Raw genomic sequence first — 18,793 nt, 5'->3', positions numbered from 1 at the left:
TCTTCCAAAAAATTGCAGAGGAAGGAACACTCCCAAACTCATTCTATGAGGCCACCATCACCCTGATACCAAAACCAGACAAAGACACTACAAAAAAAGAAAATTACAGACCAATATCACTGATGAATATAGATGCAAAAATCCTCAACAAAATACTTGCAAACAGAATCCAACAACACATTAAAAGAATCATACACCGTGGTCAAGTGGGATTTATCCCAGGGATGCATGGAAATAAAAACACAAATAAACAAATGGGACCTAATGAAACTTCAAAGCTTTTGCACAGCAAAGGAAACCATAAACAAGACGAAAAGACAACCCTCAGAATGGGAGAAAATATTTGCAAACGAATCAACGGACAAAGGATTAATCTCCAAAATATATAAACAGCTCATTCAGCTCAATATTAAAGAAACAAACACCCCAATCCAAAAATGGGCAGAAGACCTAAATAGACATTTCTCCAAAGAAGACATACAGGCGGCCACGAAGCACATGAAAAGATGCTCAACATCACTAATTATTAGAGAAATGCAAATCAAAACTACAATGAGGTATCACCTCACTCCTGTTAGAATGGGCATCATCAGAAAATCAACAAACAACAAATGCTGGAGAGGGTGTGGAGAAAAGGGAACCCTCTTGCACTGTTGGTGGGAATGTAAATTGATACAGCCACTATGGAGAACAATATGGAGGTTCCTTAAAAAACTAAAAATAGAATTACCATATGACCCAGCAATCCCACTACCGGGCATATACCCAGAGAAAACCATAATTCAAAAAGACACATGCACCCGAATGTTCATTGCAGCACTATTTACAATAGCCAGGTCATGGAAGCAACCTAAATGCCCATCAACAGACGAATGGATAAAGAAGTTGTGGTACATATATACAATGGAATATTACTCAGCCATAAAAAGGAACCAAATTGAGTCATTTGTTGAGAAGTGGATGGACCTAGAGACTGTCATACAGAGTGAAGTAAGTCAGAAAGAGAAAAACAAATATCGTATATTAATGCATGTATGTGGAACCTAGAAAAATGGTACAGATGAGCCAGTTTGCAGGGCAGAAGTTGAGACACAGATGTAGAGAATGGACATATGGACACCAAGGGGGGAAAACTGCGGTGGGGTGGGGATGGTGGTGTGCTGAATTGGGCAATTGGGATTGACATGTATACACTGATGTGTATAAAATTGATGCCTAATAAGAACCTGCAGTATAAAACAACAAACAAAACAACTAATACTAAACTTTCATTGGGTTATTTGTATGGAAATATGTTAATATAAATGTTTCAGACATTACATGAAATTTCTAAAAATCTTATATTTGTATTTGTATGGAAATATGTATGGAAATATGTTAATATAAATGTTTCAGACATTACATGAAATTTCTAAAAATCTTATATGTTCTGGTATAATGTTATAAGTAATAATCCTAGTTATTACTTTAAAATGTATATCTCAGAAATAACTAATTTTCTTGTCAACTGCATTATTATGAACTTTCATCAAATCTTTAACAGTGGTCATTTTTAAGTCTTTTGTCATTTACAGACAGTTCTGGGTGTACTCTGATGCTTTTGCAAATATGTTCCTATAAAAGGCTTTCATCTTCAAGAAATTCATGGAAAAGACTGTGACAAGTACAGGTTTCTGGTAACTGACAAAAAAAAAAAAAAAAAAAAGATTTACCCTGTTTTGAATTTTGCTAATCCAAATTTCTCATAAAATTTCAATAAAAACCCATATTTATTCACTAAATTCAATTGTATTTTACTAATTGTTTTACATAACTAAGCTTTGTCGCCTTAACTTATTTCTCAAAGCAGGAACCATGCTTAACATAGTGCTGGCATATACAGCTCAATAATTTTTGTTGAATTGAATTATGAAATGCTGGTGAAATATAAAAAGAACTCCAAGTATGAAGTAAGAATAGGTTTTTAAAAGTAAACAGTAATACTTACTAAGAATGTTTCTGATACATTAAAGCACATATGTTTTAACAATATAAGCATTTACCCCTACAAATAAAATAGAAGAACTATAATAATTGTAGATGTGAGTAAAACTAACACTAACAGAAAAAGTTATATTTTATATGTGAAGTTATTGCCAAAGGTAAAAACAATGGAGAGCAAGAATGAAAGACGTTAACAGGTTAGAAGAAATATGAAAAGAGACAATTTACTAGTCACATGATGATCAATTAAAAACACAAACCAATTCTTATGTCCGTTCAAGCTCATAAAAGGCAATTTTCATGGGTAAAAAATGGTAATAAAACCTCAGTTAGGAAAGCAGGTTTTACAAGTAAAGGAGGTCATTTTCTTGGGATTATTTCCCCACACAAAACAATTTTAAGATGATTATTTTTTCTGCAAAATTTCCCATTTTGACCATAAGCAATTCTATACATTTATAAAAGGATTCCTTATTTTAAAAATCTGTGTAGAAAAGTGTTTTAAAAAGAGACTAACTCATGTTACTAAATAAAAAAGACCTGACTTGTCCTTTTATTTGTCTTGTGCCAATTCTTGGAGAATTAAAGGAACCGGCAGCAGTCTGAAGTTTTCCTGGAAGATCTCTGAATATCCAGGGAGGAAGCAAAATGCCTCAGGAACATAGAGGTCTCCTCATTTCTTTTTCCAGTTGAAGGTGGTGAATTAGAAAGAAAAACGAAAACACAGGTGAAGAGCTGAGTATCCTGATAGACCCTGGATACTAAAAAGTGGTCATCATTACCAAAGAATCCCTCAAAACAAGAGAAAACAGGCTTAGGAGGAGATTCTCTAGTCTACGCAAGAAGGCCTCAAACCAATTCAGGAATAAAACAAATTCCAGATCAAATCTAAACACAGCTTCTTTGTAAGGCAGTGCAAATCTAAACACAGCTTCTTTGTAAGGCAGTGGGTGTGGCAGTCAGTTGATCTCTGAGAAATGTATTAAGAAGGCTGACCAGCGACACTGGTACAGACTGTGTACAGTGGACCCTTGAACAACACAGGTCTGAACTGTGTGGGTCCACTTACAAGTGGATTTTTCTAAGTACATACTATAGTACTACACAATTCGCAGTTGAATCTACCGATGTGGAGCCACATACAGGGAGGGCCAACTGTAAAGTAATATACGGATTTTCAACTGTGTGGTCAGTCAGCACCTGTAAACCCCGTGTTGTTCAAGGGTCAACTGTACTAACCAATCCACATATACAAGGTTGACATTTGTACCTGGATAAGGCAAGGCAAAGACATATTCTGCTCCTAAGGGAGAAGAGGGCATATAACCCTGAGGGCTAAGATAAGCATCTATTCCTAGAAAGTGCCAGAACTGACTCAGCTGGCCAGGTGAAAAGTGCCAGGATGAAGATCAAAGTGCAGGATGACAAGTGATATTCAAGGGACTGCCTGGTCACATGCAGGGTCCTAGTGGTGACTTCCTAACACAGAAGGAAAAATGGACACAGAGGACTGACTCAACAAAGGTGACTCAACAGTCTGCTGGGAATTTCCAATAAATGCCAACAGCAGAACCTAGCTTCATGTGTTGTGCTGAAAAGCTGTCTTCTAAGAAAGGACAAATGCCACTCCAAATGGATTATGTAAGGAGAGATGGCCATTTAGGGAGGAAATATGTGTTCCTATTATGCTGGGAATAAGGGAGGGAAAGACAGGCATAGACCTACATGGACCCTAGACTTTGGGAAGGCTCATTTCAAACACATAAAGGAAAAGAAAAACAAAAAACCTAACAGGCTTTAGGATAACAAACCCTAAGATAAAATTCCTTTGGGGAGTAACAAGAGTCTGAAAATATCAATCATGAATGATCCCAATGAGAAAAAAAGGAGGAGAGATCCTGCCCACTCAAAATAAATAGCTCCAAAATAAATCTGCTGGGTCATGGAAGGCACTCTGTTGTGCCTTCTGACTCCTATTTTAAGAGGACAGGCACAGTAGATAGAAGAAGAAGAAGATAGCAAACAACTAAGGGAGGATCATAGCATGTCCTGGATGTTGAAAACTAGAGTAAGGCGAGCCTACCAAGTAACAGAGTTAAAGACAACAAAAAGGGTCACAGCTACAACTTGGAGAGGCCAGTGTAACATTAATACAGGACAGCAAGAAGGCCAGGGTTGGTTCTCAACACCTATGTTACCTCCATTCTCTTCAGTAAGGAGAATGAGGAAGAAACTACAGCAAGTAGAACAAACATGATAGAAGAATGCTGAAGTTCAAGACAGCCGAGCAGTTGATAAGCAAGTACCTGGCCTTCTTAAATGAGTTCAAGTCTCCAAGACCAGAATTCTATCTCATGGCCCTAGAGAAATTTGCCCTTTTGAGAACTCGTGGATAGCAGGGTAGCCGCCAAACTATAGGTAAAAGGCAAATGATAAATGAACTTTTTTAAGGATAAAAGCACTGGTTTCCATAAACTACAGACTAGAAAGCCATACACTAATTTCCTACAGAATTTTAAGAAAACATTATAAAGATTTGTATATATTTATAGAAGCACGAGGTAAACCTTTGGAGATGACATGGACTTTCTAACACAAAATCCTATCAACCTAAGCTTATTTCTTCTTATAAGACGGTTGGTAAGTTGATAATCAGGGGAATGCTATATATACAAAGGAGCTCAACTTCATCAAAACATTCAATTCACTACTTATTGAGTTTCACTTCTCACCAGACAAGGACACATGAAAAAAAATTTTTAAATGAATCAATGTGTGAAGATTAGGGTGTTGAGGGACTTCCCTGGTGGCGCAGCGGTTAAGAATCCGCCTGCCAATGCAGGGGACACGGGTTCGAGCCCTGGTCCAGGAAGATCCCACATGCCAAGGAGCAACTAAATAAGCCCATGTGCCACAACTACTGAGCCCACGTGTCACAACTACTGAAGCCCACGTGCCTAGAGCCTGTGCTCCACAACCGCAATGAAAAGCCGGCACATGGCAATGAAGAGTAGCCCCTGCTCGCTGCAACTAGAGAAAGCCCACGCACAGCAACGAAGACCCAACACAGCCAAAAAAAAAAAAAAGATTATGGTGTTGAGACTTCTTTTTCTTGGCATTAAAAAACCCCAAAACTTCCTTCATTATTGTTGTAATGTTTATTATGTATTTTACACACACACACACACACACACACACACACACACAACCTAAGGGAAGAAATTAATTGTATAGACCCAGTTTACTCATATGTAAATATAGGAGTTCTACATAATTTCAGTCACTAAAATTTAAATCTGGCTTCTGGGGGAACAAAATAGGAAGACAAACTTATTAAAAAAAAAAAAAAAAGAAAAAATGAGGTTGATCCTGACTTCTCACAAGTGAATGACAAGATGCAACTGCTGAACTGCATTAAAAGAAGAATGCTGTACCGCATGTGGGAGGTAGCAGCGTGTCTGTGTCTGTGTCTGTGTCTGTACGGGTGAGATGGTATCTGGGGTGCTGTTTATGGCTGCTTTATTTAAGAGGGAGGCTGACCGAATGAAGTATGTCCAAAGGACAGCAACTGGAACAATGGAAGGATTAAAAAAAATCATATTCTGAAAACCAGCTGAAGGATGTGGAGAGTTTTCCCCTAGATATAAAACTAGAAAACGAATGCTCCCCTCAAATATATGAAGTGTTATTGCACGTAAGAGGGACGAACGGTGGTATGAATGGTGAGAAACCAGCAGGAGACAAGACTTTTTTGCTCAATATGAGAAAGACAGTTTAATCCTGGAAATGGCTGTGAGCTGCCCATCAACAGAAGTATTCAAACAGAGGTGGTATAAGCATCTGTTAGTGTAGGAGAGACTGGAGAAGACCTCTGAGGTCTTTTTTTGAAGGAATTAAGACTGCTTGATTCTAGTTCTACCTCTGCCTTCTTAAATTAAGAATGTTCTCAATGGAAATGTGAAGAACACCTGGGAATGGTCTAGATCGGTGTTCCTCGAGCTAAGCTACGGATTCCGTGAGATGTTAATAGGATGCTGTATTCAAGTAAGGTTGAGAAACACCACATATTCCAGGCCATATCTGCAGATCTGACTCGCAGCACATACTGGCTTTAAGCCGTCCCAGAGTGACCAAATCTATGTACCTGTGTTTAACTCAACTGTTTTTGAAATGCTGCTATGGGTGCTCAGTTTCTCTCACAGGAACCTTACTGTGATGCAAGCCTAAATTTCTTTTTGGGGAAGAAAACCCCCAACAATTTAGATTTATGCTTTTATGAATTAATCGGCAAAAGAACCTTACCAAAAAGAATGTAAAGGAACCACGTATTGACTCAAAGGACCTCAGAGCTCGAGAAAACACAACAATTTGGTCCACTCGCTCATCCAGTGCTCAATTCCCCCTTCTACCCTCCTCACCGCTGAAGCAGTTCCAAGATCTCAAGAGGGTAAAGAGAACTACTGTGTGCCAGGCATGGTTCTAGGTCCCATATTTGTGTTCTCATGCTACTCTTCGCAACCTCCAATGAATTATTACCTTCTTTTTCAGAGGTGAAGAAAATAAGTCTCACTGAAGTAAAATCTGTCAAAAGTCAAAATAGCTACCAAGTGCCAGGGTTCAACGTCTCCTGAGATCTTAACGGTTCTTCTCCCAAAGAGAGAAAAATCAGCAGTAGGATCTGATATAATAGTTAGCAGTGGATAAAGTCCCAAATAATCTTCTTCTTCAGAAGAGACCCAGAATTCACAGAAGCCCTTTGTGTTAGGAGTACGAGAATGTCACCTTATTCTCTGATCGTTGTCACAACTTTGGTTACCCAGACTGATATGGTTATTCCCTTGTGAAAAACTACTGCACGGGTTTGGATGGTAAAATATATGAGAAGTTTAAACCTCATTTACCAGACCTTCTGTTACAGAAAAGTCTTTCTATTTTTGCAAAATAAAATATCCTAAGTTGGCAAAACTTCTGCTCCCTTGCCCCCAAGATTTTAATATTTAAGGCCTCTGGCTTTCTAAGATCTTAGTTCCTGAAAATCAGATGATAATGTAGCTTCTGCAAAAAAAAATATTAAATGAGTTTAAGCCTTCTGATCTGGGAGACTTCCACTGTTATTCATGGTATTTCTCACTGTCTTTACCTTTCTTGCCTTACCGAGAACATCACTGGTGGCCATGATGTCACACGTGTACATTGCTGCCATCAGACGCTGAGGTTTCACTTGCAGTGCATAGCGACAGGCTTCCTTCATGGTGGCAATGAGCTGTCCTGAGAAGGGTCCATAGCAGTCGGTGAGTGAAGACTCTCCTCTCTGGGAAGCCCTCTTCTCAAAGGGCTCGGAGCAGCCACCTTGTAGGTCTTGGTGTTCATCTCTACCAGAACAGGTTTCACCTTCCCCCTGTCCCTCTTTTACCAGGTCACTTTGTTCTTGATTCTGTTTATCACTTGCTGTTTGGTCTTCAAATTTACTTAGGTCCCATTTTTCCAGAACAAAACAGACACCCATGAGAGGCTCCTCACACATGGGGCCAGAGAGGGTTGCTAGCTGGAAGCCACTCACGATGCTATTGCCCAAATCTCGGTATCTACTGGTTTCTTCTGAAGCTTTGCCATCTGGGCCTGTCCATACTGAATGCTGAAAATCTTTACTTTTATTTACTAATATGTTGGGCCCACATTTTCTTGGGCCAAATGACCAGATTTGGTCAACAGTGTTCCTCCATTTTCTCCCTGTTAGATGTTGCTCTAGTTTTCCTTTGAATTCCCAAATTTTCTCTTGGGTCTTCTGGCGAATCATCTGAGTGTTTTTACCCTCATTCAAAGAGGATATCAATTGCTCCATAGAACGAATCAAATCACTATTTTCTTCCAGAATCCGAGTGACTTCTTCTGGAAGGGGCATGGCTCGAACACTGAGTGTGGCAAGTTTATTGGGGGTTGTCATGGTGATTAGCCCACCAGAGTCAACTTGGATTCCTTCAGGGATTCTGTTTTGATCTTCTTTTGTTTGGTGTATGACTGCAACTTTTTGTTGTTTGCCTATTTCTTCATTGACCATGTCAACTTTGGGGGGGTTTGTGATTGTTTCTCTGAATGGAATAATGGGTTCAGATACACTGATTTGAATCTTTGCAAACCTACAGAGTCAAGAGAAATGATACAAGGTTATAATCAAAATGGCATCAAAACGCCCATGTAGAAATATCACATAATGAATATTCTGCAAAAACATAGAAATATAAAAATTATTTTACTAGGAAATATTGGTAATTTACATTATATCAGAATTCAATAACCGCTTTCATTTCAGATTCAAAAGACCACCTCTAATGGGAACAGACCTTCAGGGAGTTCTTGGCATATACTAGAATCTCACTGCTTTGTTCATTCTCAAAATAAATAAACCATGTATTTAGATAAGAATGTTTTGAGTGGAGAATAAATGTTTTAATAAGATTTGACATGAATTCTTTAAAATAATATCTGCCACTTTAAGAATCTGGAGAAGAAAAGATCAATGATTATAACTCTAAATAGACAAAAAAAAAAAAAAAAAAAAATCACAGAACTTCAGGATATCCAGTCAAATCCTGACAGTGGATTTGGCTTTGATGAGGCTCATGGTGAGGCTGGCAAGACCTAGGAGTTTGTCTAGAGTAGCACTCTCCAAAAGATCTTTCTGAAATAATGGAAATGTTCTATATCTGTACTATGATTCCAGAGTACTTGATATGTGGCTAGTACAACTGGGGAAACAAAGTTTTAATTTCATTTAATTTTAATTACATTTAAATAGCCACACGTAGCTACTGAACATTTGAAATGCGGCTAATGTGACTGAGGGACTGAATTTTTAATCTTATTTAATCTTAATTTAATTTAAAATAGCCATAAGTGGTTAGTGGCTACTCTACTAGACCGCATAGGTCTTGAACCTCACTCTGGCACCAAGTTCAGAAAGCCCCCTTTCTCACAATGTGTCAAGTTTAGTTTCATGCTGCACTTTCTTCCAGATGAGTTACAAGTTCACAGAGGGCAGATTCTGGAAACTGGCATGGTCTGATTCTGATGACAATGAAACCACGCCATCTTTCTTTTTCTCTTATTTTCTGTTTACCTCATTCCCAGGTAATACTAAAGCTTTGGTCTGGTCTACTATTGGCAAGGTGGATGAACATATGTATAAATGTACATATATATATGTATGTACACATACATAAATGCGTGTGTATGTACACATATATAAGAAATTTTTGGATCTTGGAACAATGCTTTTTCCCTGGGAAATGTTATTCAATAAGGAAATTAAATACTAAAAGTAAAAGGTTTTGAAATGCTTACTTTTGATTCTAGATTTGTTTTTGCTTTCTATATTTTGTGGGTTTAGGGCAGGAATTTGGTTTATCTGATTTCATACTTTGTGATAAAATTGAAAACTCAATGAATGGATGGTTTTCTAAAAATATGTTACCAAAACTGATTTTAGAATACAGAGCCTGAATAGACCATAATGTATGGAAGAAAATTAAAATTTTCTAAAAATAAAAGTCACTTCCAAGAAAGGTTTTGGTTTTGCTAGTGAGTTTGTTTGCTTTCAAGGATTAGTTTACTCCAATTCTATATACATTGTTGCAGAATACACAAGATGGATGTCTACCTGACACTGTATTCATTTAAAATTACTCTGATACTTGAACCTGACAAAGACAGCAGACATACACAAAACTGTAGCTCAATCTTACCCAAGAATTGAGATATAAAATCTAAGATAAAATAACAATGACAGGGGCTTCCCTGGTGGCGCAGCGGTTGAGAGTCCGCCTGCCAATGCAGGGGACACGGGTTCAAGCCCTGGTCTGGGAAGATCCCACATGCTGCGGAGCAACTAGGCCCGTGAGCCACAACTACTGAGCCTGCGCGTCTGGAGCTTGTGCTCTGCAACAAGAGAGGCCGCGACAGTGAGAGGCCCGCGCACCGCGATGAAGAGTGGCCCCCGCTTGCCGCAACTAGAGAAAGCCCTCACACAGAAACGGAAGACCCAACACGGCCAAAAATAAATATAAATAAATAAAAATTAAAAAAAAACAACACAATGACAAAAATGGATATATATGTGTGTGTTTTGTTTTTTTTTTACTAATCACTTATTATGTATGAGGCACTGTGGTAAGCGGTTTACATGTGTTATTTCTTTAGTAGGTATATTATTATCCTCATTTTGTAGAGGAGAAAATCAAATAAGAAAGATCAAATAACTTCTCCAAAGTCACAGAGCTAGTAAGCTGGGTTTCAAATCGAGGTCTGACCTCAGAATCCATGCTCTTAGCCATTATGCTATAATGAAAAATCCAATTAAACAGCATATTAAAGGAATAATTCACTACAACACTAAGTAGTTTTTATTATAGGTTCTAAAACTTGATTTGTATTAGGACATCTGTTAAAATATCACATTAAAAGTGTCTAATAAAGTAATCTATGTAACCATCTTTAAAAATGCTAAATTGGCATTTAATAAAATTTAATACCCACTCCTGGTTTTTAAAAAAGAAAAGCACTTAGAAATCTTTGAAACAGGGAAATATTTTTTTAATTATCTTTATTTAGAGAAAATATGTTCAACATACTTAGAACTTTCAAGAAAACCAACTGCACAGCTTTGAAACTATGAGAATTGAGTACTATGACACTGTCCTATTTTCCTCGTACCATAAGGTCAAAAGGGCTACTAAAAGTCATATTAGTCCTTCCAGTTTCTAAGGTTTCCAAGAATTCTCCCATAGTCGTCACTTATAAGATTAATTAAAATCACTCCACACCATGGAAGGGGAGGTGTGCGTTTGGTTGTCACACCTACAAAGTGCCTCAGGGCTAAAGTTTCTTTAAATCCTGGCAGTGCAGAGCCTGTGATTACTTCAAAAGAAGTGCAGTAGACTCCAACTACATCAGCAATTTCCTGTGGCTTCCTGCCATATCTGATCATGACTACCTTGAGAGGTGTAGGATAAGAGCTCTGACAGTTTCTCTGGCCTAGAGACCACAGGAGCCTCCTTGTCTCCCACGCATGTACATAGCGCATTCCTGCACATGTGTATCAAAGTCAAAAAAGCTTATATATTAGAAGGCATAGGCTCTGTCCTGTGAGAGGTAAAAAAACCCTCTAGCATTATATATATGTTCTTATTCTAAGTATATAATTGTAAAATTTAACAGTCATATAGAACAGTACACAAAACAACACTCTACTGGATCTATGACTTACCACAACATGAACACCATGTAAATAAACCACTACTCAAGTTGAGAAACAGAACATTACTAGCCCTCAGAAGGCCCCCTTATGCATTCTCCCAACCCCATGAAGGTAACTGCTATCTTGATTTTCATTGTAATCCATTTTAAATTATTTTTTTTATCACCTAAACATATAACCCCCATACTATATATAGTTCAGTTTGGCCTGCTTTTTGGACTTTATATGAATAGAATCAAACATTTTTTTCTTCAGTTGTCTTCTTTTGCTCAATATTATGTTGTGAAATTCATCCATGTTTGTGTAGTTAGCTTGTTCACTGAGATTATTCTATAAAATTCCACGGTATGGATTTACTGTAATTTATTTGTTTATGCATTTTATTTTGAGTTTTTTTCCAGTTTTTGGCTATTAAAATTTTTGTTGCTATGAATATTATTGATGCACATTTGTCCAGCTTTGTGTTAAGTATATATAGAATAGAAATGGGAATAGATTTGCCAAGCCGTAGGAAATAACTATCTCCTACCTTAGTAGATAATACCCAAACTACATTCCAAAGTAGTTGTACCAACTCACGCTCCCACTAGTTGTGTAGGTGAATTCCTATATCTTTGCTCTACATCTTTGCCACCATTTGATGCTGTCACTTTAAAAAATTTCAACCACAAATAAGTAATTCAATTAAAATCAGTTTTAGATTTAAAGGGGGAATTTTACTTGAAATATAATTCTAAGTACCATAAAGCATTATTTTTAAAGAGGAGTTAATGGCCTGAGAAATGTAAGGTTATTTAACATTGGATTTTAATTTGGTAGCAAAGAGTGTGAAAAGAGAGAAAATAAGTTAGTTCAAAAACTCCAAAAAATAACATAACATTTCAGTACTGTTAAGAAAATAACCCTCTGAGAATTAAGTTACTATTTTAAAATACATTATGCCTTATGATTTATCCAATTAGGATTATTCTCTAATCAACATTATAATTATACCCTCAGAAATTCTAAGAAAATGGTGACAACATGAAAGAGACGGAAAAACCTACCGTCCAATTTTGTACTAATTATGGCTATAAAAACATTTAAAGAAACCCAAATGGATGGTGGTGCAGGAGCAGCTCTTCTTATTCTACTGTATTATTAGTAGTAGTAGTAAAGTAGTACTGTATTACAACAACAACTATTACTACTACTACTACTACCACCACCACCAATTTTACTAGGTTGTTTTAAGGATTAAACGAGACACACAGAGTTCAACACAGTGACTAACATGTAGTATTTAGTATGTAATCATGTTGATTATTTATAATTATTATTTTAGCTATAATTATTATTATGGTTATTTAAGTCCCAGAAAATTGAAAAATAAAAGGAAGGAAGGCCATTACAGGGTGATTCATCAAAGAAAAACAAATGGCCAATAAACATATTAAAAAATGTTTCAGGGACTTCCCTGGTGGCGCAGTGGTTAAGAATCTGCCTGCCAATGCAGGGGACAAGGGTTTGAGCCCTGGTCCGGGAAGATCCCACATGCCATGGAGCAACTAAGCCCGTGCGCCACAACTACTGAGCCTGTGCTCTAGAGCCCGTGAGCCACAACCAATGAGCCTGCGTGCCGCAACTACTGAAGCCCACGTGCCTAGAGCCCATGCTCCACAAGAAGAGAAGCCACCGCAATGAGAAGCCTGTGCACCGCAACAAAGAGTAGCCCCTGCTTGCCGCAACTAGAGAAAGCCCGCGCGCGGCAACAAAGACCCAACGCAGCCAAAAATAAATAAATAAATTAAAAAAAAAAGTTTCAATATCATTACTAAGCACAGAAAGCGTATATTAACAATGAACACCTTTTATTCGTCTTCCAGGTTGGTGAAATTTTTAAAAATTATGATATACAGGGCTGGCAAAAGTTTGGGAAAAGAGACACTTTCAAATACATCTTGCTAGTTACAGTGTAAACCGGAACAGCCTTTCTTAAGGATAATATGGATCATAAGCCTAAAAAATATGCCAGCAATATAATATGCCACCTTTTGAATCAGCAATTATACTTCCAGAAGTTTATCTTAACCAAATAATCAGAGCTGTGTATAGATATCTGTAGGTATTTGAATACACATAGAACAGACTAGGGATTTATGGACCCAAATGTAATGGTCATAGTTATCTCTGCATGGTAATTGAATGATTCTTTTTATTCTTCTGTATTTCCCTAATTGCTACAATAAACATATATTACCTTTGGAATAAAGAGGAGAAACATAATTTGCAAAAAGTTATTTGGGATGCCTATTTTATGACACTTATGTATCACCATGATAGAGAAATACAAAGATTTACCGAAGGTTTACACTGTAGAGACCACATCAATAAGGAAAGGAAGTCTATCCTAATTACAGCCTATGTTTACAAAATATGATTTTGTTTTGTTGCCCTGATATGCTGTGTGTGTATATGCTTAAAGTAAAATACATATATATGAAAATATTTTATGATTCAACCTAAAAATGCAAAATCATGCAAGTATAGCAGTGAATACTATTTGTCAGTTATTAAAAATTAAATCTATGATCCAGTAACACAATAATAGTTCATGTTTAAGTTGAGGACACTTAATTTTTCTCCAAAGACAAACCACAGTGTAAGTTCAATGGGTTTAGGAAACGCTAAAGCATCCCACCGATTTTGGGGCTATCATTTCTCCATCTCTGTTATCACCTAACCTTTCTTTTAAGTCATCCAGGCATCGTTGAAGGTGGACTTCCCCTGCTGTGACTAAAACGTGCTCTCCCGTTTCCTGAATTAAAATCTGGACACAGGGATCAGCTTGGTTTAACAGTTTCATTCCTCTGACGAGCTGAGGCATTTCACCTAGGTTAACAAAATGAAATACTGATTAAATACAAGATAAGGACTAAAATAATCTAAAGATAACATCCGTGAGAAAACTGAAGGGAAAAGTATAATGAAATAAACTCTTAAAATAATGGTTTATTGTTCTTCCAAATAATATAGCAATGTGAAGAAAACTACCCTCTAGTAATTTACCTGTACAGATAGCTCACATGAGACACGTGTCACAAACATATCACTGAGACTCCCAAAGCTGATCTATGCCACTTCTTCAAACACTCAGCAAATATAAACTACCATCGTTATACTTGTAAATCCACCTAAATGTATTACACATGTATATATACCTAGAAACGTAACAGAACTCTTCCCAAACAGTACCTATAAAACTATAAAAGCAACAAATAAGCAAAGGAAGCATTCAGTACGATACTCAATTCAAGAAACTGTACCAGAAGCTCATATTTAAAATAATTATTTATGAAACTCCTTGACAGAACTGTGGATTTTAGAATAAAGCTGCCCTTTGGGTGAGAGCTGGGATACACTAAGCGGCCACTTTATCCCGTGAGCTATGGGCACCTTCTGCATTCCACTCTGTTGGTGCTTTCGGTATCTAATTGCTTGTTCCCTACAGTTGTTGGGGTACAGGTAGGGATTTGGATCCACATCTTGAGTTCGGCTGCTTTTTCACACCTTTCATATGCGTGGTGGCCACTATTCACTCAAGGCAGGTCATAGGAATTCTCTTGTTACTACCTTAGCAGAGACCTTGGCTTTGAAGGCATTTTTACGCAGTCTTGTTTCACTTCTACGTCTGAAGGAAGGACTCAGTTAATTCCTCAATGCTTGGTTTTCAACATGCTAAACAAACCAAACCACAGGAGCTTTCTGCAATCAGTTGTTTTTCAATATATTCTACCAAAGTTGACTACCCATATCTATTCCATATCTATTTATTTTCCCATTATCTATTTATTCTTTAAATAAGCTTTTCTTAATGATAAGTAACACTTTATAGTGCTAAGTGCGCCAGATAAGCACTTTACATATATGAACCCATTAACTATGAGGCAGGGATGATTACTGTTCTCATTTTATAGATGAGCAAACAGGCATAGAGAAGCTTAAGGAACCTGTGCTCAAGATCACAGACACACTGGTTTTGAAGCCTGCAGGCAGACAGCCATAGAGCCACACTCCATAATGGGTGTCGGCACCCTCACAGGTCGTGGTCATGAGCCACATATGGGATGCATGAAATGCTGACGGAAGACAGGGAGTGGGATTTCACTGTATGTGGGGGCGACGGATGTACCCTCATGTTTTCCTTTTCAGCATTTGTAGTTTTCCTTTGCCGAATTCAGTGGACAGATATTATCTAGTGTTAAGTTAACCTTCACAGAATTTGAAATATGGCTTAAAAAGATTCTTGCACGAAGACCACTAATAATACATATCACACAAGCCCAAGGGAATAATTAAAAAAAAAAAAATGACAAAGCTTTTTGTCAGCTCTCCATCACCAAATTACAAAGTACAAAACAATGTTACCAGTATGAGGACCTAATAAATTCTTTTTAAAATTTTTCCTTATAAATTTATTTGTTTATTTTTGGCTGCATTGGGTCTTCGCTGCTGCGTGTGGGCTTTCTCTAGTTGCGGCGAGCAGGGGCTACTCTTCGTTGCAGTGCACAGGCTTCTCATTGCGGTGGCTTCTCTTGTTGCGGAGCATGGGTTCTAGGCACGCAGGCTTCAGTAGTTGTGACTCGCGGGCTCTAGAGCACAGGCTCAGTAGTTGTGGCGCACGGGCTTAGTTGCTCCGCAGCATGTGGGATCTTCCCAGACCAGGGCTTGAATCCGTGTCGCCTGCACTGGCAGGCGGATTCTTAACCACTGTGCCACCAGGGAAGTCCACAAATTCTTAAGAAAACAAAAACAAAAACAAAAAACCCACTCACATTCACATACACACTTAAATCTGTCACTTCAAGGCAAAGGTGACAGTGTAACAATAAGCAAAGAAGAAGCTTTTTCAAAAGAAATTTGGCCTGTCTGACCAATAGAATACTGCAGAAGTGATATGTGATTCCTAAGGTTAGCTAACAAAAGGTACTGCAGCTTCTGTTTTAGTGTCTTGGACTACTGGCTAAAGCCAGTAACCATACTGTGCTCCAGGAAAATCAAGCAGCCATGAGGAGAGGTCCCTGTGGAGGAACTGAGGTCCCTAGCAAGCACCAACTTATGAGCACCTGTGAGTGAACCACCGTGGAAGTCCAGTTAAACCTTCAGACGGCTGCAGCCTGCTGTGATATATGACTACAACTGCATGAGACATCCCCAAACTGAGCCCTTCCAAAATTCCTGACCAAAGGAACTGTGAAAAATAATAAGTGATTACTGTTCTTTCAAGTCACCAAATTTTGGAGTAATATGTTAGGCAGTATTACATAACTAATGCAACTATAAACCACAATCATAAATAAATAATACATATTCACCTATTTATATATCCAGTGCATATCTCCATCAAAGACAAATAAGAATATTTTAAAGACAGTTATTTCATTTTCATCTCAATTTTTAAAGTAATTTCTATGTTTGTGTGTATTTCATAATGTACATAAAACATCAGCACAAAAGTTCGTGTATCTATATAAACATATGTATAGAGGGCTCTTTTATTTTAACTGATATGGATAAAGGATGAAAAAAATTCTGGAAACCAGTAACTCTGCTCTCAGGTAAACAGAATTTCTTGGATTCCTAAAAATAAAGATCCAGAGGCAGGAGTCTGAATCCTGATTCAACCACTTACTAACTGCTAACTGTAAGGCCATGGGCAAGCTAACTAACTTCTCTAAGCTTCAGTTTACCTCATGTGAAGATGAGGATAAAAAATAGCACAGGGCTGTTGAGAAGATTAAATGAGATAATGTCAAATCCTTAGAATGTAGCACACAGTAAGGATCAATGATGACGCTGAAAATAATAATGGCTTTGGGCATGTGGAGTTCTCTGTGTCTGGGTGTTGGATTTTGAGTAGACCCCGTGGGCATGGAGCAGAGTGGCGGCCACCATGACATCTGGACCTCAGCTTAGGAAGTCAGAGAAAGAAAAGTGGAAGAACAAATGCTCGGAATGCCTTCACACCGAAAGAAGAGTAAAAAGGCTGTCTTCTAGATTAGTTAACCCAGTTTGTCAGCATGAAAAAGAAAAGAGGGCCTGGGGACACATGTTCTATTCAGAAATAAACAATGCAACTGCCCAGTGCTTCTCAGGGGCAATACTACTGGGAAGTTGAGGTATAGGAGGGTGGGACATCCCAATAGTCATTAGACATGTAATCCGTAGAGAGAGGGGCTATTGCCCCAAAGTAAGGATGGGCATAAGAAACTAGGGCAAAGAGTAAAGAGACAATAAATATCCTCTGAGGGCTCAGAGGAATGAGACTAGCGTCAAGAGAAGTATTCCCAGACATTCTAAATGTAAAATAAGATGTTGACACTGTAGTAACAAGAAGACAGAACAATGGGTATAAACTTCAGACATGGAAATACAGAATGGGGTACACTTCAATAACATAATTAAGAATACACATGGCAAATCCAGCAAGAATAATATACTTGATTGGGAAAAGTAGCAATACTCCTTTTAAAATTATGAAGAAAACTGGGTGCCCCTTCTATCATTTTAGTTTATTATTTACAAAGTTCAGAAAAATCTAATGCAACACATATGAGGAAATAAATTTTGGCACTCAGATGGACAATCTTAAGTAATTCTGTTTATTAGATTACCTTGTTTATGAGAAAGAAATTAATCTTACTGAGTCTGCTATGGGACAGGAAGTAAGCTAGGTTCTAGGATCTCTCATCTCATGTAGCCAAAGCTGTACAGAAGGTGGGCCTTTAGGACTGGGCTTTTACTTGGCTTGGATAATAGCACAGAGTAGCACACAACTATTAAACAGACTCCAAAAAATTATACATTTCTTTTAAAACATTATAGCTTAAGTTCCTTTAATCCCTGTTTTAAAAGTAAGAAATAAGATTTGAATAAATACTAGAAACACCTAAGAATAAATAATGGTTGCCAGACTCAAATGTTACAACTTAAATAAAACTGAGCTTTCTTATATTGTATGTACTTCTTAGGGTTGGAGGCAGTTAGCAAGTAGAATAAAAGAACAAACCATGAGGGGCCGGGATCTGGACAAACCCACAAAGAGGAAGCAGGCATTACAAAGAATGGCGTAAATCCATGCAACAACCAAAGGCACTGTCAGTCCACAATGACAGCCCAGAAAGCATGCCTGTCTGAGGCCCAAGGCAGATAGCTATTTACTAAGACTGAGCCCAAAGGCCAGAGATGCAGTCCTCCAAATACATATCTGCTCAAGGGTCCCAGGGATCCTCAATGGCTAGAATATGTCTTAGGAACTGAGGCAGAGACAAGCTTTCAGAAGGCCCCAGCTCTGGGGAGAGGAGGGAAATACAGATGCAGGGGCAACGAGGCCATTATATACCTCTGCCATTTTATATAAATGCCATTTTAAATGGCAAATATAAAACTGCCATTTTACACATTTGTTCTCTGGTTTCCTTAAAGCAGTCTGGAGATTCTTCACCAACGACCACTAAGCACTGGGAACAGCAAAGTCACAGGGACTAGGGGGGTTAGTTACAATCATGGGAAGTAAAA

The 18,793-nt window shown here is 37.9% G+C and overlaps 1 protein-coding gene across 4 annotated transcripts in view; it reads right to left on the bottom strand.

The window, feature by feature from the left end:
• EFL1 (elongation factor like GTPase 1) overlaps positions 1-18,793 on the bottom strand; it is a 138,768-nt gene that overhangs the window by 22,537 nt on the left and 97,438 nt on the right. For 3 of the 4 annotated variants that reach the window (XM_082388484.1, XM_082388486.1, XM_082388485.1), the window contains 2 exons: positions 13,960-14,107; positions 7,138-8,120 (listed from right to left, as the gene is read on the bottom strand). In XM_082388484.1, coding sequence (XP_082244610.1) covers positions 7,138-8,120; positions 13,960-14,107 — 1,131 coding nt within the window. Of the gene's footprint in view, positions 1-7,123; positions 8,121-13,959; positions 14,108-18,793 lie in introns of all 4 variants that reach the window. The other variant, XR_014243483.1, reaches the window with a different exon arrangement.

The sequence above is a fragment of the Balaenoptera borealis genome, assembly GCF_965194805.1.
Source record: "Balaenoptera borealis genome assembly, chromosome: 3".
NCBI lineage: Eukaryota > Metazoa > Chordata > Mammalia > Artiodactyla > Balaenopteridae > Balaenoptera > Balaenoptera borealis.
This window is presented reverse-complemented; position numbering and strand designations above follow the sequence as displayed.